Source organism: Acinonyx jubatus, chromosome B3 (genome assembly GCF_027475565.1).
Source record: "Acinonyx jubatus isolate Ajub_Pintada_27869175 chromosome B3, VMU_Ajub_asm_v1.0, whole genome shotgun sequence".
NCBI classification, from domain to species: Eukaryota; Metazoa; Chordata; class Mammalia; order Carnivora; family Felidae; genus Acinonyx; species Acinonyx jubatus.
This window is the reverse complement of record NC_069386.1, coordinates 28,992,176-29,014,883: the sequence shown is the minus strand read 5'-3', so window position 1 is coordinate 29,014,883 and position 22,708 is coordinate 28,992,176. Positions and strand designations below refer to the sequence as shown.

Here is a 22,708-nt window from a genome sequence, read left to right as displayed (position 1 = left end):
TGGGAAACCTTGGTTAGAACTGTATTCAAATTTTTGTCTGAGATGTATAACTTATCTAGTGATAGGTTTTATTCCATTCAGCATGGATTCCTGGAGTCTGTTCTTCTGTCAGAGTCAGTCCCGGTGTTTACTTCCCTGTTTTAGTCCATCATTTTCACTGCAGCATGCCTTCCCTCTGGCTTTCAAGAATGAGAAATTTGATCCCAACTGACATTTCCCTGCTTTATCTTTAGCTAAACTTTACTCATAAAACTTCACTTTTAGCAAAACTTGGCTGGTAAGTATCAATATATGTGAAGTCGAGGTATAGTGTATTTTCCACTACCTTGTTCCTAATTGTCACGCATTTGGTATATGTTGAAGGAAAATGATGTGATGCTCACTTTAAGTTTTGTCTTCTCAAACTCATTAGAAAAACATGTACATACCTACTTAAGTCTTAATGTAATTTATATAATTGCAATCATAATGAAATAAGTAGAACTTCACAACATGTTTTTGTAAGAATCTTAATTTGTTTCTTGACCTAAAGCTATTTCATTGGCAGATCTTTATTCTAAATTACTCCTTACTAAGGCCAATGGATTTGTTATATACACTGGATTATTATCCATTTTGAGGTAAATATTAAAGGAAAAGACCCATATTTAATTTGTGTTTTCTTCCTTATTAGTGGTTTATATTTTTATATAATGACTGCTGTGGGGTTTCTTATTTTTGTGGTGTGTCTTAGAATTAACTTGATTTGAAACTCCTTTTCTTTGTTTTTATTGAAGGTAAACGAAATTGCCTTCATAAATACCCTTGAAGCCCAGAATAAGCGCCATGATGTCTTATCAAAATTGAAGGAATACGAGCAGAGGCTTAATGAATTACAGGAAGAACGTCAGCGAAGACAGGAAGAAAAACAAGCACGTGATGAAGCTGTTCAGGTAGAATTTATTTGGCAAGCAGTTATTGAGCACCTGCCGTATTCTAGGCTCTGAGCTAGGTGCTGATGATCCAAAATGGAGTGACACCTAATCTCTGACCCAAGGGTGCGTCATTTAGTATAGCACTGTGGAAATATGAGGTCTGATTGCCAAAAGACAATGTGTACCCCTTTAGATAAGGTAATCAGTGCTTTCGTCAGTACATAGCAGTCATAGAGTCTGAATCTCTAATCTCAACCAGATGAAGGACTAAATTGGACAGATTATTATCTATTCTTTTCTAATTGGGCTTTGTAAGAACAAGCTTCTTCCATTTAAAAAAGGAATGTGTTTGATTGAGTATAGGTAGCCTTACAGAACTGGGCAATCTTTATGCTTATGACAAGGAACATCTGTCATTTATTGGGCAATATCATCAGATACTTTAATTGCTTGGCTCTTGACCTCTGTAGTGAACCCTAATTTAGGTACCGTTTTCAGGATAGGAAGAACTGTACTAATGTTTATAAACTATTTTAGATCTTACTTAGTAGAAAGTCTTGCCCACAAGACTCTTTTAGGACTTGACATTTTTGTTTGTTTGTTTGTTTCTTTAAACTGGTGTCAAAGATTTTATTCAACTCAATTAATTGGTGAGGGATCCAGTAAGATGTTACAACCAGCGTGAGGGAGAATTCAAAGAATAGACCCATATGTGGGTGATCAGTAATGTTGAAATGAATTTGCTGAACAGATATAAAACTGTTCAACAGTCAGAGGCAACAGTCAACAGATGACCAACCCTCCCCAAAATTGTATACATTACCATCATTTTCTTACAACTCACAGTTGAATATATTAGCTCAATGAGACCAGCAGGCAGGGTGCACCCTGTGATTGTGTTTTTCGCAAATCAATGCCTTTCTCAGTTTTCCCATTGTTAAAGAGGGGTTTGTTGCCAAAGTGTAAATGTCCGGTAAATTATTCTAAAAATGTGCTAAGGCTCTGGGTCATATTAAGTATGCTTTCTGAATTCACATTATATTTGCATCAAAGACTGTATTAGAAAAATAAATGTTTTTAGAGGAGGGGGATGATTTTGAGGTAGAAAGTATCCTCACATGTGGACATGCACCTACATGTAAGATATAAATTACAGTTATGTTCACACTGAAAAGAAACTTCTAATGGTATGGTGCAGAGTTGGCCTTTGAGTAGAGGTCCACAGAGAGATTTTGAGGGCACAGAAATACTCAATTTTACTAATAAGGAGGATGATTTCTTAGGACTTATTGATGACATGGCTTTTCCACTCAATTGCAAACCAAATACAATTACCATCTCACTTTTATCAGTTGATATGGCACATTAAAACCAACACTTAAAAAGACTAAAGTGGTATAAGAAATACATAAATATAACATACATACATATGGGTAAGCATATACATATATGTACACATATTTTACATTTTTCAGCCAGGGTTTAGAAAAACTAAAAAGGAAAAGAAATGAACACAAATGTAATTTTATTTTGTCTTAGAAAAGGAAGTATTTTACATATATTTGTGTGCATGTATAAATACATACACATATATACGTACACAAGCACCCACATGCAACCATGTATGTATGTATATTTGTCATATATGACTATTACATGATTATTTAAATATAACGACATTGTATGATCACTTACATATTCTATATGATTATGTACATGAGTACTTTGATCTCTCTTTTGGACTATCTCTGCTGTTTCTCAACTGTGTCATTATGATTTGTCAGCACTAGCCAGAGTAGTGCTCTCATCCCTACTCTGGGGATGAGAAGGCCAACCTCATGGGCTGGAAGGACTGCTCACATGGTGATTTCCTGGGTGGCATGGGTCACCTGAATGGGTGCAGTGGCCGTGGTGCCCAGAGTGCATGGTGGGCAGCTTATTCATAGGTCTGCAAACTGAACAGCTTTGGCTGGAAGTCCTGAAGGGAATCCAGCACCAAGATGGCTTTTGAGGTCAAGTGTTGCTACAGGTTTCCATCTGGAACCATGACCACCTACATGCTGGCTGCAAGGGCCGTCTTCTCACCATTGAGAACATCTTCAAAGACAAGGCACTTCTCCATGGGAAGAGGAGGAAAAAACCTCTTTGTACAGGCTAGAAATAAGGACTTGACACTTTTGATGTAGAGAACAAATTTTGCAGTGTGCAATTATAAGTAAGGACATACTTTATTATGACCAATGTTTATTTGTTCATTCAGTGATCATTTATTGAATTACTACTATAAGCCATATGTTGTGCTAGATTCAAGGACATGAAAAGGATACATTGTTGTTGTCAATGGGGAGACGTATATAAACAAATCTGAATCCTTTAGGATCAGTATAACAGCAACAGCATTCTTGGAAGCACAGAGGAAAACACCATACTCAAACTGAGAGTGGCAAAGAGATGAAAAAGTGAGGTAAAGCTTCCTAGAGAAGATGGTCCCTCAGCTGAGATTTGAAAACAATAAGATAGAAGCAAACAATGAGAAGTAGGCATTCCATGCAGGAGACATAGGAGAGTACACTCTCTAGAGTTAGGGAACAGGTCATGCAGAGCTTTGTTATGTTAAAGATTAGAGATGTTATTAATACTTCATGCTTCTTTTTTAAAAAATTTTTTTCAATGTTTATTTGTGAGAGAGAGAGAGAGAGACAGATTGTGAGTCGGGGAGGGGCAGAGAGAGAGGAAGACACAAAATCCCAAGCAGGCTCCAGGCTCTGAGCTGTCAGCACAGAGCCCGACATGGGGCTTGAACTCACAGACTGCAAGATCATGACCTGAGCTGAGTCACCCAGGTGCCTCTCCTGCTTCTTTATGTTACTGGTGGTTTTAGGAAGTTAAAATATCAATACATTTTTAAAAGTTCATTGATTATTCTCTACTATTTGTGGGTATTGGCAGGCATTCCTATATTCATCCCTGATCTCTATTTGATTTCAGTTCAGTGTCTTATTTTAATCTGAGTTCTAAGCTAATTTATGTTAAAAAAATACGCAATGATTGTTTGAAAAACTTAAGATTTTCTTCTCTAAGGAGCAACAAAAGTTTTTATTTTTATTATTTATAAGTTGCTTCTCTATAAACTAATTAAATGAGTAAATAAAACAGGAAATTTGAAGTTTTAATAAGAGATGTCTTTTCAGTATGAGTGCTATTTCTCTGCTTGGGACCGTTTTATAAAAATCATAATGTTTTGTAAATTATGTGTTATTTTTGAAGAACCATTAGGCATTAATAATTCAGATATAATCAAGACACAATCCTTGCCTTATGGCAAACAGTACAACACAATGTGAAAAGTGTTGTAGAGCTATGTATGAGCTACAGATTAACTCTGTTGGTAGGAAGGGAAATATATGAGTAATATTGCATATGTTGAATAGACATCTTAGCTTCATTTTTTTGCATTCACTTTATAGATCTGAAGATTTGAAATATATAGTTATCTTCCATTTAAAAATGATGACTCTTGGGGCGCCTGGATGGCTCAGTAGGTTAAGCATGCTACTTCAGCTCAGGTTGTGATCTCACAGTTTGTGGGTTTGAGCCCTGCGTCAGGCTCTGCTGACAGCTTAGAGCCTGCAGCCTGCTTTGGGTTCTGTGTCTCCCTCTCTCTCTGCCCCTTCCCTGCTTGCACTCTGTGTGTCTCTCTCTCAAAAATAAATAAACATTAAAAACAAAATAATGACTCTTATTTCACAAATTGGGACATTTATTAAAGCCAGAAGGAAAGCAGTTCTTTCCTGAAAGTAGTAAGGAATTTCCTGTACACACTAGCACTTTAAAGTTGTTTTGACTTCTTAGAATTATTTTTCTTATTAAAGGGGTACCAAGGTGGTTCAGTAAATTGAACATCGGATTTCAGCTCTGGTCATGATCTCACAGTTGTGGAATTGAGCCTTGCGTCAGGCTCTGTGCTGACAGCATGGAGCCTGCTTGGGATTTTCTCTCTCCTTTCTCTCTGCCTCTCTCCTGCTCACACACTCTCTCTCTCTCTCAAAATAAATAAACATTTAAAAAATTTGGAAATTTCCTATGGATTTAATTTTCAATGAAAAATTAAAAACCCATCAAGTTTAGTCAACCTATACTGATATTAGAAAAGTCCTTTGGGGTGCCTGGGTGGCTCAGTCAGTTAAGCATCTTACTTCAGCTCAGGTCATGATCTCGCGGTTTGTGAGTTCAAGTCCCGTGTTCGGCTCTGTGCTGACAGCTCAAAGCCTGGAGCCTGCTTTGGGTTCTGTGTGTCCCTCTCTCTCTGCCCCTCCCCTGCTCATGCTCTGTCTCTCTCTCAAAAATAAATAAATATTAAAAAAAATTAAAAAGAAAAGTCCACAGGTAATGTATAACTTATTTATAATTAAAAAAAATTTTTACCGGGTAGTCATTACTAGATGTGCAAGGCACTAATGGCAAGCATTCTGTAGATACAATAATAGTAAGGTCCTCTGCTTTTCTTTCACTATTTTACTTTTTAACATTCCCATAAACCATTACAGGCAATTGTGACCCTTCTTTCTTGTGAGTAAAATACTAAGTATATGCTGTCATCATATATTCTCAATTTGCCATTTTAGTTATGTAAATTATTGGTTAGTTTTAAGTTCAATTTCCTTAGATATTCTGCCTGTCCTTTTGCCCTAGTCATTAAATTGTAGGCCTAAAGAGCGTATAGGGTAGCAGTATCCATTCTTAGGCTTCCATAAACAAATACTGATTGGAATAAGCAAAGTTTGTGGGGGTTTCAGAGATTTCAGAAGGCTTAAGGGTTAAATATCTTTCTAACTCATTTGCTGCAGGTTGATACTCTTCATTTGTGTGTATATAGATTTATAATGCCTATTATTTTTTAAAGTTATGCTTCATTTAACAGATATTCATGGAACTCTTGCACTGTGCAAAATGCTTATGTGGGGTACAAAGTTTCCTATATTTAGGAAACTTAAATTTTAGAAAGGAAAATATGAGCTGAACTTAATAATTTTATTCATTAGCTATAGTTACCAGTTATCTTTTCCATTTATATTAAAAACAGAAATTAAAATATTGAATATTTTTTGAAGTCCAGTTATATCTATTGGTACATTATTGGAGTATCTGTTATATATATGAATAATATCAAAAGTTGGCATTATATTTACACATTCAACTTGGCTACATTGTACATACACATAAATTATATATATCCATATATTTCATTTATAAGACCATTTTATAATTTTTGAAAGCATATTTTTGAAACTTTTGGTTTTACAAAGTATGAAATGAAAAGTTCTGGTTTAATTCTTTATATTTAATATCTAAGTTTATTGTATTTTATTGTGAAACTTGTGTTTTCACATGATAATAGTTTTTTAAGGTTTTATTTTATTTCAAGTTAACATACAGTGTTAGATTAGTTTTAGGTATACTATTTAGTGATTCAATAATTTCATATATCCCCCAGCGCACATCACAAGTGCACTCCTTAATCCCCACCACCTATTTTACCGATCCCTCCACCCACCTCTCCTCTGTTAACCATCAGTTGGTTCTCTATACTTAAGAGTCTGTTATTGGTTTGTCTCTCTCTCTTTTTGTCTTTCTTTTGTGTGTTTGGTTTCTTAAATTGCCCATATGAGTGAAATCATATGATATTTGTCTTTCTCTGACTGACTTAACTTCCCTTAACATTATAAGCTCAGTCCATGTTGTCACAAATGGCAAGATTTTGTTCTTCTTTATGGCAGAATAATATTTCATTGTATATATATATATACCACATCTTTATCCACTCATCAGTTGATGGGCGCTTGGGCTGCTTCCATATCCTGGGTATTGTAAATAATGCTCATATAAAGATAGTGGTGTATGTTTGAATTAGTGTTTTTGTTTTCTTTGTGTAAATACCCAGTAATGCAATTGCTGAATTATAGGGTAATTCTATTTTTAACTTTTTGAGGAACCTCCATAGTGTTTCCCAGAATGGATGTACCAGTTTGCATTCCCACCAACAGTGTAAGAGGGTGCCCCTTTCTGGACGTCCTCGCCAACACCTGTTGTTTCTTCTGCCTTTGTATTGACATATTTTTTTTTTTTTAATTCATTCCCATTCCCCAGGTAGCTCACATAGCCTCTCCCTGGCCCCTAGTCTTTATGATTAATGGAACACAGTGATGGTAGGTTCTCCTAATTACTACTTATACAGCCTTGTGCAAGTCATTTTACCTTAAAGACCCCCAGTTTGTTGTGATACTAAAATTGCTAATATGGGTAAATACTTAGCAAAGTGTTTAGCATAGTAAGTGCCCAGTAAATGACAGAAAAAAAATACTAAGGCAGTTTAAGAGAACACTGAGGAGACATCTGAACACTTCTAATACTTAACTAAGCTCACTATGGTAACTTCATACCTACAAGAAACCCTATCTACCCCCGCAGAAGAAAACTTTTTTAAACTAGTAAGCTAAAAAGTCCCTACTTTTTTTCTTTTTCTTTTTCTTTTTCTTTTTCTTTTTCTTTTTTTTGGAGGGGGCCCAGGGAAGGAAGGATTGGGAACTACAGGGAATGTACTGATTTCCGGAAGGCATATGTGGTAGATTACAGACTACTGGAGGCATACAGTTAGATTTTAAATATATTCTTTACTGTCAGGCATACTAATCATGAACTAATTGATTATAGCTCTTCTCATTACTAACCATAATATGTGGAAATTTTTCTAGCTATATATAAGATCTCAAAAACTCTTTAAGACTAAAAACAACAATGTCTGGCACAGAAAATTATTTACAATGAAGAAAATACAAGCAAAAGAGTTTTCTCTTAAACTCACATTTATTTGCAGTTAAAAAAAAACCTGCATTGGCAGTTTATGGAATGGGAGAAGGTATTTGTTAATGACATATCCACAAAGGGTTAATATGCAATATATAGAAAGAACTAACAACACCCAAATATCAAATGATTCAGTTAATAAATGAGCAAGACATGAAGACATTTTTCCAAAAATGACATCCAGATGGCCAACAGAGACATGAAAAGATGTTCATCATCACTCATCATCAGGGAAATACAAATCAAACTGACAATGAGATATCACCTCACACCCCTCAGAATGGCTAAAATCAACAGCACAGGGAACAACAGGTGTTGGTGAGGGTGTGTAGAAAAAGGAACCCTCTTTTCACTATTGGTAGGAATGCAAACTGGTGCAGCCATTCTGGAAAACAGTATAGAGGTTCCTCAAAAAGTTAAAAATAGAACTACCCTATAATCCAGCAAATTGCACTATTGGGTTTTTACGCAAAGAATACAAAACACTAATTCAAACGTGCACCCCTATGTTTATAGCAGCATTATGTACAATAGCCAAGATACGGAAGCAGCCCAAGTACCCGCCAGCTGATGAGTAGATAAAGAAGGTGTGGTATATATACAATGGAATATTATTCAGCCATAACAAAGAATGGAATCTTGCCATTTGCAATGACCTGGATGGAGCTAGAGGGTATAATGCTAAGTGAAATAAGGCAGTCAGAGAAAGACAAATACCATATGATTTCACTCATATGTGCAATTTAAGAAACAAATGAGCAAAAAATGAAAATAAAAAACAAAAACAAAAAACCAAGAAACAGACTCTTAAACTATAGAGAACCAACTGATGGTTACCAGAGGGGAGGTGCATAGGGCAATGGATAGGTGAAATACAGGTGGTGGGGATTAAGGAGTATTTGCTGTGATGAACACCAAATGATTAAAAACTTGAGAAAAATAAATAATAGAAATGAAAAATAATATCATTAAGAGAAAATGAAGATGTGATAATACATTTTTCTCAAAGAATAATAATTTCAAGATAGTCTTGGAATTTACCCATAATTCTGTACTTGTAAATATGGAGATTTATATGTTGAAAAAGATACTAAAAGACATTGGACATAAGATAAAAATGTCAACAAATGGTTTTATGGAAACAAAACAAAACAAAGATATTAGGAACTTTAATGGAACAAAATCTTTAAAAACATGACTGAAAAAAAAAGAAAAAAAACATGACTGAAAATTTTTCTGAATTTTATAAAAAAAAAATCTTCATATAAAAAGTGTATTTAAAATGGCAACCACAAAAAGTAAAACTATGTGCACAAGTAAAAAATGTGTCAGTACAGATAGTAATATGGTGAAAGTTATCAAAGTACTCCTAGTAGGCAAAAATGTACATAGTACATAATACTTCACAGTATTTTGATTAAGTATCTTCTGCCTTAATGTTGAGGATGATAAATAATTACTGAGAATTTACTATATGCTAGGCCCTCTGGTAAGTATTCTTTATGTATTACCTCATTTGTTCTTTACAATATCTGAAGATGTTAGTGATGTTATTATTTGTCTTCCAGAAAACTAAGGCACAGTTACAATACAACTAGACCAGAGTCCCTAAGCCAGTAAATAATAGGATCACGGAATAAAATCAGGGAATCTGACCCAGTGCCCACTCTTTTACCCACTATGCTGTATTATGATACCTTTTTCCTTGCCACAAGTTTTTCTTTTTTTTTCCATTTAACTCCTTCATGACATTTTCTGCATCGTTTTCTGGTATTTTTGAAACCATTTGTAAACACAAGACTATAGAAGTGATTAACCATAAAGTACATATTAGGTTCTCACAGACTATGAATAACATAGTATCTGCTTCAGAGAGCACTTATTATGTGTAATACTGGTGAATGGCATATGAAAACCAGATTATCATTGATACTTGATTTTTTTTTAATTCTGTGAAGTTTACCTAGTAGTAAGGATCTACTTGAATATCTAAATTTATGTCAAAACTGTGCCATCTTTAATCATTTTCACTTTACACATAATTCTAACATTTTAAAACATTTCTGACTATAGGAACGTAAAAGAGCACTAGAGGCAGAACGGCAGGCCCGTGTAGAAGAATTGTTAATGAAAAGGAAAGAACAAGAAGCCCGAATCGAACAACAGAGGCAAGAAAAGGAAAAAGCCCGTGAGGATGCAGCCCGAGAAAGAGCTAGGTACTTCATTTGCTATCATGATTTTGATGCTGATGAACTTTTTGTAGTGAGTGGATATTCAGATCAAGTCTTAAAGTCATTTGCTGTCATGTGGTTTTCTAAAGAAAGAGTCACAAATACAGAAATGTAATGAATTTTGATTTCCAGGAATTATGTCATTGTACTCAAAACAGAAACCTTTTGAATCTTCCTATTGAAAGGGAAACTTGAAGTATCAGTAGTTTTTGATTGCAAGAAATAAAATTTGACAGAAATAGAATTTGCTAGCTTAAGGAAGGGAGTTTTTTGGAAAATATCGGGAGTATAAGTAATAGGAAGTTAGAGGAACAGGCTTGGAAGTAATCAAGCATCAAAGGCTAGTCACAAGAGCCACAGTGGTAGTATTTTGATGGAAACAGTCTAATCAGCATATTGCCACTCTATGATAAATGATCTTCAGCCACTGCTGCATTTTAAAATCACTTGGTTAAGATTCAAAGATCCAGGAAAAATCATTTAAATGGCCAAGTCTAAGTCACTTTTGGTTGTTGTACACATTTCTGATGTGATATTCTCTGATCTCTTAATTGGGGCAAATTTAGTGGATGTGAAAAGATAGCTGTTTGTGGTTTTAATATGCTTTTTTGTCCAAGATTAGTAATAATCTTGGCTGAGCAGCTTTGCTCATACTTACCAGTTACTCTTTTTTTTTTTTTTTTTTTTTTAATGTAAAGTGCCTATTCAAGTTCTTTGTTCATTTCTGTATTGGGATCTATTGATGTTTAGGAGTTATCTTTACTAGATACCAATTCTTTGTCAGATACATATGTTGCAAATATTTTTGTAGGTTATGGCTTGCCTTTTCACTATCTTTATGATATCTTTTAATACAATTCTTTCTTTTTTAAAGTTTTTATTTAAATTCCAGTTAGTTAACATACAGTGTAATATTAGTTTCAGGTGTAGAATATAGTGATTAAACAATTGCATACAACTCCCAGTGCTCATCACAACAAATGCACTCCTTAATTCCCATCAACTATTTAACCACCCCCTACCTGATTAATATAATTCTTGATTGCAGTGTAGTATAACTGAACAGACTTTGTGATTTGTGCTTTTTTATCTTATTCATGGAATCTTTACCTCTCTGGAGTCCTCTAAAATATTCTTTTTTTGATTTATTTTTATTTTTTATTTTTCTTTTTTTGAGACAGAGAGACAGACAGAGTGTGAGTGAGGTAGGGGCAGAGAGAGAGAGGGAGACACAGAATCAGAAGCAGGCTCCAGGCTCCGAGCTGTCAGCACAGAGCCCGACGTGGGGCTTGAACCCACAAACCGTGAGCCTTGACCTGAGCCGGAGTTGGACGCTTAACTGACTGAGCTACCCAGCTGCCTCTGTAGTCCTAAAATATTCTTTAAAATGTTGTAGTCTTTTTTTTTTTTTTTTTGTAATAGGAAAGTCTTTATCTACCTAGAATTCATAATAGTATGGGTTGAGGTAGGAATCCAATTTCATTTTTTTCTCCATGTGGAAACCCTATTCTAAGACACTTTATTGAAACAGCAGTTTTTTTCCTACTGGTCTACAAAACTTTCTAACATAAATGAAGCTTCCATGTATTCATGGTTTGTGGACTCTATCTTATGTATGTATGTTTGTATGCATGTGTTTATTTACATCCAAGTTAGTTAGCATATAGTGCTATAATGATTTCAGGAGTGGGTTCCAGTGATTCATCCCCCATGTATAACACCCAGTGATCATCCCAACAAGTGTCCTCCCTAATGCCCCTTACCCATTTAGCCCATCCCCACACTGACAACGCCTCTAGCAATCCTCAGTTTGTTCTTTGTATTTAAGAGTCTCTTATGTTTTGTTCCCCTCCTTTTGATTTTATATAACTTTTGCTTCCCTTCCCTTATGTTTATCTGTTTTGTATCTTAAATTCCTCTTATGAGTAAAGTCATATGATATTTGTCTTTCTCTGACTGGCTAAGGGCGCTTAGCATAATGCCCTCTACTTACATCCACGTAGTTGCAAATGGCAAGATTTCATTCTTTTTGATTTCTGAGTAATATTCGATGGTATATATATATACCACATTTTCTTAATCCATTCATCTGTCAATGGACATTTGGGCTCTTTCCATACTTTGGCTATTGTCGATAGCACTGCTATAAACATTGGGGTGTACATGTCCCTTCAAAACAGCATACCTGTATCCCTTGGGTAAATACCTAGTAGTGCAATTACTGGGTCATAGGGTGGTTCTATTTTTAATTTTTTGAAGAACCTCAATACAGTTTTTTTTCAGTGTGGCTGCACCAATTTGCATTCCCACCAGCAGTGCAAAAGAGATCCTCTTTCTCCACATCCTCGCCAACATCTGTTGTTGTCTGAGTTGTTTATTTTAGCCATTATGACTGGTGTGAGATTTTAATTTATATTTCCTTGATGATGAGTGATGTTGAGCATTTTTTCATGCGTCTGTTCACCATCTGGATGTCTTCTGTGAAGAAGTGTCTATTCATGTCTTTTGCCCATTTCTTCACTGGATTATTTGCTTTTTGAGTGTTGAGCTTGTTAAGTTCTTTATAGGTTTTGGATACTAACTCTTTATTTGATATGTCATTTGTAAATGTCTTCTCCCATTCCGTTGGTTACCTTTTAGTTTTGTTGGTTGTTTCCTTCACTGTGCAGAAGCTTTTTATTTTGATGAGACCCCAATAGTTCATTTTGCTTTTGTTTCCTTTGCCTTTGGAGATGTGTTGAATAAGAAGTTGCTGTGGCTGAGGTCAAAGAGGGTTTTGCCTGCTTTTTCCTCTAGGATTTTCATGGTTTCCTGTCTTATGTTTAGGTCTTTCATCCATTTTGAGTTTATTTTTGTGTATGGTGTAAGAAAGTTGTCAAGGTTCATTTTTCTGCATGTTGCTGTTCAGTTTTCCCAGCACCACTTGCTGAAGAGACTGTCTTTATTCCATTTTACATACTTTTCTGCTTTGTCAAAGATTAGTTAGCTATATGTTTGTGGGTCCATTTCTGGGTTCTCTATTCTGTTCCATTGAACAGAGTGTCTGTTTTTGTGCCAGTACCATACTGTCTTGATGATTACAGCTTTGTAATACAGCTTGAAATCCGGAATTGTGATGCCTCCAGCTTTGGTGTTCTTTTTCAGGATTGCTTTGGGTATTCAGAGTCTTTTCTGGTTCCATACAAATGTTAGGCTTGTTTGTTCTAGCTCTGTAAAGAATGCTGGTGTTATCTTGATAGGGATTGCAGTGAATATGTAGATTGCTTTGGGTAGTGTTAACAATATTTGTTTTAACAATATTTGTTCTTCCAATCCATGAGCATGGGAATATTTTTCAATTTTTTTCTGTCTTCTTCAGTTTCTTTCATTAGCTTTCTATACTTTTCAGTGTATAGATTTTTCACCTCTTTGGTTAGGTTTATTCCTAGGTATCTTATGGTGTTTGGTGCAATTATAAATGGGATCCTTTCCTTGATTTCTCTTTCTGTTGATTCATTATTGGTGTATAGGAATGCAACCAATTTCTTTGCTTTGATTTTGCTGAATTCATGGATCAGTTCTAGCAGTGTTTTGGTGGAATCTTTTGGGTTTTCCATATAGAGTGTCATGTTGTCTGCGAAGAGTGAAAGTTTGACTTCCTCCTTGCTGAGTCGGATGCCTGTTATTCCTTTGTGTTGTCTGATTGCTGAGGCTAAGATTTCCATTACAGTGTTGAATAACAGTGGTGAGAGTGGACATCCCTGTCGTGTTCTTGACCTTAGGGGGAAAGCTCTCAGTTTTTCCCCATTAAGGATGATATTAGCAGAGGGTCTTTCATATATGGCTTTTATGCTCTTGAGGTATGATCCTTGTATACCTATATTCTTGAGGGGTTTTATCAAGAAAGGATGCTGTATCTTGTAAAATGCTTTCTCTTCATCTTATGAGAGGATTGTGTGATTCTTGACCTTTCTTTGATTGATGTGATGTATCACATTGATTGTTTTGCAGATATTGAACTAGCCCTGCATCCTGGGTATAAATCCCACTTGGTCATGGCGAATAATTCTTTTAATGTATTGTTGGATCCAGTTGGTTAGTATCTTGTTGAGGATTTTTGCATCCATTTTCATCAGAGAAATTGGTCTGTAGTTCTTTTTAGAGGGATCTTTGTCTGGTTTTGGAATCAAGGTAATGCTGGCTTCATAGAAAGAGTTTGGAAGTTTTCCTTCCATTTCTATTTTTTTGGAACAGCTTCAAGAGAATAGGTGTTAACTCTTCCTTAAACGTTTGGCAGACTTCCCCTGGAAAGCCATCTGGCCCTGAACTCTTTTGTTTTTTGGGAGATTTTAATTACTAATTCAATTTCTTCACTAGTTATGGGTCTGTCCAAATTTTCTATTTCTTCCTGTTTCAGTTTTGGTAGTTTATATGTTTCTAGGAATTTGTCCATATCTTCCAGATTGACATTTTATTGGCATATAATTGCTCATAATATTCTATTATTATTGTTTGTATTTCTGCTGTGTTGGTTGTGATCTCTCCTCCTTCATTCTTGATTTTATTTATTTGGGTCCTTTCCTTTTTCTTTTTGATCAAACTGGGTAGGGATTTATCAATTTGGTTAATTCTTTCAAAGAACCAGCTTCTGGTTTCATTGATCCATTCTACTATTATTTTGGTTTCAATAGCATTGATTTCTGCTCTGATCTTATTATTTCCTGTCTTCTGCTGGTTTTGGGTTTTATTTGCTGTTCTTTTTCTAGCTCTTTAAGGTGTAAGGTTAGGTTATGTATCTGAGATCTTTCCTCCTTCTTTAGGAATGCCTGGATTGCTATATACTTCCCTCTTTTGACCTCCTTTGCTGCATCCCAGAGGTTTTGGGCTGTGGTGTTAACATTTTCATTGGCTTCTATGTACTTTTTCATTTCCTTTTTAACTTCTTGGTTAGCCCATTCATTCTTTAGTAGAATGTTCTTTAGTCTCCAAGTATTTGTTATCTTTCCATATTTTTTCTTGTGGTGATTTTTGGGTTTCATAGTGTCACGATCTGAAAATATGCACAGTATGATCTCGATCTCTTTGTACTTGGTGAGAGCTGACTTTTGTCCCAGTATGTAATCTATTCTGGAGAATGTTCCATGTGCACTTGAGAAGAATGTGTATTCTGTTGCTTTAGGATGAAATGTTCTGAATATATCTGTTAAGTCAATCTGGTCCAGTGTGTCATTCAAAGCTGTTGTTTCCTTGTTGATTTTCTATTTAGATAATCTATCCATTGCAGTAAGTAGGGTGTTGAAGTTCCCTACTATTATGGCAGTATTATCAATGAGTTTCTGTATGTTTGTAATTCATTGATTTATATATTGATTAATTGATTTACATATTTGGCTTCTCCCAAGCTTGGAGCATAAATGTTTACAGTTGTATATCTTCTTGGTGGGTAGACCTCTTAATTATGATATAATGCCCTTCTTCATCTCTTGTTACAGTTATTTTAAAATCTAGGTTGTTTGATATAGGTATGGCTGCTCTTGCTTTCTTTTGGAGACTATAAGCATGATAGATGATTCTCTATCTGCTTATTTTCAAACTGAAGGTGTCTTTAGGTCTAAAGTGGGTCTCTTGTAAACAGCAAATAGATGGATCTTGTTTTGTTATTCATTCTGTTACACTATGTCTTTTGATTGGAGCATTCAGTCGTTTAGAATAGATGGATCTTGTTTTGTTATTCATTCTGTTACACTATGTCTTTTGATTGGAGCATTCAATCGTTTAGAGTGAGCACAGTAAACCACTGTCGTTTAGAGTGAGCACTGAAAGGTACGAATTTATTGACATTATGTTTCTTGTAGAGTTGGAGTTTCTGATGGTGTTTTCTGGTCCTTTCTAGTCTTTGTTGCTTTTTGTTTGTTTTGTTTTTCATCTCTTCTCCCCTCAGAGAGTCCCTCTGAAAATTTCTTGCAGGGCTGGTTTAGTGGTCACGAACTCCTTTAGTTTTTGTTTGCCTGGGAAACTCTTTGTCTCTCCTTCTATTCTGAATGACAGCCTTGCTGGATAAAGGAATCTTGGCTGCATATTTTTGCAGTTCAGCACTTTGAATATATCCTGCCACTCCTTTCTGGCCTGCCAAGTTTCTGTGGATGGGTCTGCTGTGAACCTGATCTGTCTTCCCTTATAGGTTAAGGACTTTTTTCTTTTGGTACTTTCATGATTCTTTCTTTGCCTGAATATTTTGTGAATTTTAACTATGCTATGCCTTGTTGATGGTTGGTTTTTGTTGAATCTGATGGGAGTTCTCTGTGCTTCCTGGATTTTGATGTCTGTGTCTTTCCCCAGGTTAGGAAAGTTTTCCACTATGATTTGCTCACATAAACCTTTTACCCTTTTTGTCTCTCTTCCTTTTCTGGGACCCCTATGATTTGGATATTATTCCTTTTTAATGAGTCACTGAATTCTCTAATTCTTATACCATGCTCTTTTGCCTTAGTTTTCCTCTTTTTTTTTTTGCTTCATTATTCTCCATAATTGTATCTTCTAAATCACTGATTTGCTGCTCTGCTTCATCTATCCATGCCATTTTGGCATCTGTTTGAGATTGAATCTCGGTGATAGCATTTTTAATTTCATCCTGACTAGATTATATTTCTTTTAATCTCCATAGAAAGGAATTCTATGCTTTTTTTTCAACCCCACCTAGTATTCTTATTATTGTGATTCTAAATTCTGGTTTAGACATCTTGCTTGTATCTGTGTTCATTAAGTCCTTACCTGTTATTTGGGGTGAACTCCTTCATTTTGCCATTTTGAAGGGATATAAAGAGTTAATGAAATAAGGAAGAAAAAAAATAAAAATTCAAAATGACACAAGAAATCAATTCAAGGAATCTAGATCCTAGGCGTGTTTGGTCTGGTTGTTGAAATAAGCTTGATAGAATAGAGGAAAAAAAAGGAAAGAAAGGAAAAAAAAAGGAAAACATTTGAAAATTAAAATAAATGAATACAATAAAATAGAATAAAATGAAATGGTGAACATAAAATAGAGTTTAAAAATTTTACAAAAAGTAAAACATATTAGAAAAAAATTAATCTTTTTTATAAAATGGAAAATAAAACCTTTTTCTGTACTCAAGAATAAGAAAACAAAAGAAAAAGAAAAAAATATTGAATAGATGGACCAGTGAACAGAATGATATACAATTGAAATTACATCCAGTCTCCCCTGAAAGTCAAACTATGAAACCCTTTATACTTTATAAACGAAGCAGGAGGAGAGATTTTTATTATTCCTCTAGAGCACAGTTGGCTCAGTCACGCAGGGCTTGGTGTAGTGGCTCCGTTTTCCACTAGATGGCACTGCTTAGTTTATTGGGGTGGATTGTTCTGGTGCATGTAGGTGCTATGCGTATGTATGGGAAGGGTGAAGATGGTGTCACCCAGCTACCTAGTCTCTACTGTCAGAACTCTGTGCTTGCCTACTGGCAATCAAGCACCCCTGCTCTGTCTCTAGCTTCTGTCCACTCCCCGCTTCTAATCTGTCCGTGACCAAGCCATTGGTCTGCCAGGCGGCACCTCCCTTCTGCGTTTAATTTCAGACGGGGCTGTGTTTCCAAACCCCTCACTTCTGAGGGCCCTGCAGCTTTGACCTGCTCAGACTCTCTGGGGGAGGGTCTTGCCGAGCAAAGGCCGGGTGCTGGTCTGCCATCTGGAACATTCTTGTGACCATTCTGCTGCAAATGCTCAGAGACTGTAGCCAGGTGTGAGCCCACCCCAGAAAAACTTCATGTGATAATGTAGCAGTAGTGTTTTAGGGATTATGGTAAATCACAACACACATCTGTTGCCAGGCTTCACCCTTAATGTCCTTATTCTAACACCAGTGAATGTGGCTGTTCTCTGGGGTCTGCTGGGACCTTTGCCTGTGGGGAGGCTGCACAGCTTCTACCACATGTCTTCTCAGCTGGGAAATTGCCTTTCTCCCTGTGGCCTGAGGACCCCTTTGTCTTTGTTGTCTGCTTCTGGGGATTTGCCCTTCCCCCCCGGAACTTCACCAGTGTCTTAATGGAATTTAAATTCTCTCCTTTCTCCCTTTTTTCAATCCCTTGTAGTCCCTTTCTCTTTTCTCCCTTTTTTGTTTAGTCTACTCTTTCTTTTTCTCTCCAGCTGCTTTCAGCGGGGGGTGGGAGTACTTTTCCTGTACTCCCCTCCCATCTCCATCCTCTCTACACAAGCAAAAACAGCTCCGTGGTTTCTCTCTCCCCTAGTTCACCTCTCCACACCACATACCTGCTGAGTTCTGTGGTTCAGGTTGTGCAGATTGTTATGTTAATCCTCAAATCAGTTTTCTATGTGTGCAGGATGGTTTGGTGTTGATCTAGCTGCATTTCTGGGAGGAGAGAAGCAAAAAAAAAGGTCCATGCTGTTCCACTGTCTTGGCCCCTCCTATAGACTCTATATTCTGGTCAAGTGATCACTTTGTCTGTCTCTAGCCTTAGTTCTAAAGATTTACAATAATTCTTGGTGTCTATTACTGTCCTTTATGTTTTTTTTAATTATTAGGACTGTCATGGCCCTTTTGCATTTACATTGTTAGAATCAGCTTGCTCAATTCTAAATTAAAAAAAAAAAAGAAATTATAAACATTTTCTTGTGTTTTTTTTTAACTTTTCGATACAGAATTTACTGATGCAACACTTATATACAATACCCAGTGTTCATCACACGTGCCCTCTTTAATCCCCATCACCTGTTTAACCAACTCCCTCCTTCCTCCCCTTCTATAACCATCAGTTCTCTATACTTAAGAGTCTTTTTCTTGGTTTTCCTTGCAAATGGCAAGATTTCATTCTTTTTTATGGCTGAGTAACAATTCCATTATATATATTCACCACATATTCTTTATCTACTCATCAGTTGATGTATAATTGGGCTCTTTTCATAATTTGGCTATTGTTGATGCTGCTGTAAACATTGAGGTGCATGTATCCCTTTGAATTAGTATTTTTGTTTTCTTTGGGTAAATATCTAATAGTGTAATTTCTAGATTGTAGGATAGGTATATTTTTAATTTTTTGAGAAACCTCCGTACAATCTTCCACAGTGGCTGCAACCGTTTGTTTGTATTCCCATAAACAATGTAAGACGGTTCCACTTTCTCTACATCCTCGCAAATACCTGTGTTAATTTTAGCCTTTTTGATAGGTGTGAGGTGATATCTCATTGTAGTTTTGATTTGTATTTCCCTGATGATGAGTGATGTTGAGCATTTTTTCATGCATCTGTTAGCTTTCTGGATGTCTTCTTTGGAAAAATATCTATTCATATCTTATGCCCATTTTTAACTAGATTATTTGTTTTTTGAGTATTGAATTTTATAAGTTCTTTTTAGATTTTGGATACTAACTCTTTATCTGATATGTCATTTACAAATATCTTCTCGCATTCCACAGGTTCATTGTTTCCTTCACTGTACAGAAGGTTTTTATTTTGATGAAGTCTCAGTAGTTTATTTTTGCTTTTGTTTCCCTTGCCTCTGGAGACATGTCAAGTGAGAAGTTGCTGCCCTTGGTCAGAGAGGTTGTTGCCTGTTTTCTCCTGTAGGATTTTGGTGGTTTCCTGTCTCACATTTATTTACTTATTTATTTTTTAATGTTTATTTATTTTTGAGAGAGACAGAGACAGAAGGCGAGTGGGTTGGGCAGAGAGAGAGGTAGACACAGAATATGAAATGGGCTCCAGGCTCTGAGCTGTCAGCACAGAGCCCAACGCTGGGTTCGAACTCACAAACTGCAAGTTCATGACCCAAGCCAAAATCAGATGCTTAACTGGCTGAGCCATCCAGGCACCCCCTCCTGTCTCACATTTAGATCTTTCATCCATTTTGAATTTATTTTTCTGTATGGTATAAGAAAGTGGTCCAGTTTCATTCTTCTGCATGTTGCTGTCCAGTTCTTCCAACACTGAAGAGACTGTCTTTTTTCCATTGGATACTCTTTTATGCTTTGTTGAAGATTAGTTGACAATATATTTGAGGGTTTATTTCTAGGTTTTCTTTTCTGTTATATTGATCTGTGTGTCTGTTTTTGTGCCAGTACCATACTGTCTTAATCACTACAACTTTGTAATATAACTTGAAGTCCAGAATTATGATGCCTCCGGCTTTGCATTTCTTTGTCAAGATTGTTTTGGTTATTCGGGGTCTTTAGCAGTTCCTTGCAAATATCAGGATTGTTTGCTCTAGCTCTGTGAAAAATGTTGGTGGTATTTTGATAGAGGTTGCAGTAAATGTGTGGATTGCGTAATATAGACATTTTAACAATATTTGTTTTTCCAATCCATGAACATGGAATGTTTTTCTCTTTCTTTGTGTCCTCTCCAATTTCTTTCATCAGTGTTTTATACTTTTCAGAGTGCAGATCTTTCCCCTGTTTGGTTAGGGTTATTCCTAGGTATTTTATGGTATTTGATGCAGTTGTAAATGTGATTAATTCCTTGATTTCTCTTTCTGTTGATTCATTATTGGTGTATAGAAATGCAGTAGATTTCTGTATGTTTGTTTGGTATCGTGTGACGTTACTGAGTTCATCTGTCAGTTCTAGCAATTTTTTGGTGAAGTCTTTTTGGTTTTCTGTGTAGAGTATCATGTCATCTGCAAATAATGAAAGGCTTGACTTCTTCCTTGCCAATTTGGATGCCTTTATTTCTTTTTGTTGTCTTATCAATATGGCTAGGACTTCCAGTACTATGTTAAGTAACAGTGGTGAAGGTGGACATCCCTGTCTTGTTCTTGACTGTAGAGGAAAAGCTCTGCTTTTCCCCATTGAGGATGATATTAGCTCTGGGTTTTTTGTATGTGGCTTTTATTATGTTGAGGTATGCTCCCCATAAACCTACTTTTTTGAGGATTTTTATCAATAATAGATGTTATACTTTGTCAAGTGCTTTTTCTCATCCATTAAAAGGATCACCTGGTTCTTTTCCTTTCTTTATTCATGTGGCGTATCATGGTGATTGATTTGCAAATACTGAACCACCCTTACAACCCAGGAATATATCCTACTTGATCATGGTAAATGATTCTTTTAATATACTGTTGGATTTAATTTGCTTGTATTTTACTGAGAATTTTTGCTTCCATGTTCATCAAGGACCTTGGCCTGTAGTTTTCTTTTTTAGTGGAGTCTTTGTCTGGTTTTGGTATCAGGGTAATGCTGGTCTCATAGATTGAATTTGGAAGTTTTTCTTCCATTTCTATTTTTTGGAATAGTTTGAGAAGAATAGGTATTAACTCTTCTTTAAATGTTTTTTGGGGATGCCCAGATGACTCAGTCAGTTGGGCATCCGACTTCGGCTCAGGTCATGATCTCATGCCTCGTGAGTTCAAGCCCCACATCAGGCTCTGTGCTGACAACTCAGAGCCTGGAGCCTGCTTCAGATTCTGTGTCTCCCTCTCTGCCTCTGCCCTCCCTCACTCACATCTGTCTCTGTCTCAAAAATAAATAAACATTAAAAAATTTTAAAAAATGTTTTTTGGAATTCCCCTGTGAAGCCATCAGCCCATGTACTTTTGTTTGGGATAATTTTGTACTTTTGTTTTGGGATAATTGGGATAATTTTGATTACTGATTCGGTCTGTTTGCTGATTGTCTGTTCAACGTTTCTGTTTCTTCCTTTTTCAGTTTTGGTAGTTTATATGTTTCTAGCAATTTATTTATTTTTTCCAGGTTGTCCAATTTGTTGGCATACAATTTTTCATAATATTCTCTTATAAGTGTTTGTATCTCTGTGGTGTTGGTTGTTATTTCTCCTCTCTTCATTTGTGATTTTATTTATTTGGGTCCTTTCTCTTCTCTTTTTGAGAAGTCTGGCTAGAGATTTATCAATTTTATTAATTAATTCAAGGAACCAGCTCCTGGTTTCATTGATCTGTTCTATTGTTTTTTTAGTTTCTATTTCTTTTATTTGTGCTCTAATCTTTGGCATTGTATTGAATCTATAAATTAATGCGGGGAGATTGATATATTTTAAATTGATCCTTCTAGGTTTATGAACATACTACTAAATGTTTTTTTCTATTTGTTTAGATCTTCAGAAATATCTTTACGTGAACTGTAACTTTTAAAATGATTAAAATAGTAAACTTTATGGGGTGCCTGCGTGGCTCAGTTGGTTAAGTATCAGACTTCGGCTCAGGTCATGATCTTGCAGTTCATGAGTTTAAGCCCTGCTTTGGCCTCTGCACTGGTGCTGCGAAGCCTGCTTTGAATTTTCTCTCTGCCCCTTCCCCACTTGCCCTCTGTCTCTCTCAAAATAAATAACTAAACTTTAAAAAAAGTAAATATCATATTATATATATTTCACTACAATAGAAATATGTATAAAAGCTGTTTATTAAAAAGGTTATAAAACTTCTATTATAAATTACATATTTATGTACTACAAATTACATATTATAATCCTTATAACCTTTTTATAAACAGTTTTTGTGCATATTTTTATTGTAGTGAAATATACATAATATAAAATTTACTATTTAAATAATTTTAAAATTTGCAGTTCATTGGCACTAAGTACCTTTCCATTGTTGTGCTTACCATCAACACTGTCCATGTTCATAACACTTTTCATCTGTCAAAACTGAAACTCAGTATCCATTAAGTAATAGCTTTATATTTCACAACCGTCCCCTCCTGCCACCAAGCCCATGACAACCACCATTCT

General features: G+C 35.7%; 1 protein-coding gene across 5 annotated transcripts in view; it reads left to right on the top strand.

The window, feature by feature from the left end:
• The window catches only part of SCAPER (S-phase cyclin A associated protein in the ER), a 505,210-nt gene that overhangs the window by 140,644 nt on the left and 341,858 nt on the right, over positions 1 to 22,708 (top strand). For all 5 annotated transcript variants that reach the window (XM_053223692.1, XM_053223691.1, XM_053223689.1 and 2 more), the window contains 2 exons: positions 777 to 932; positions 9,852 to 9,994. In XM_053223692.1, coding sequence (XP_053079667.1) covers positions 777 to 932; positions 9,852 to 9,994 — 299 coding nt within the window. The remainder of the gene's footprint in view (positions 1 to 776; positions 933 to 9,851; positions 9,995 to 22,708) is intronic.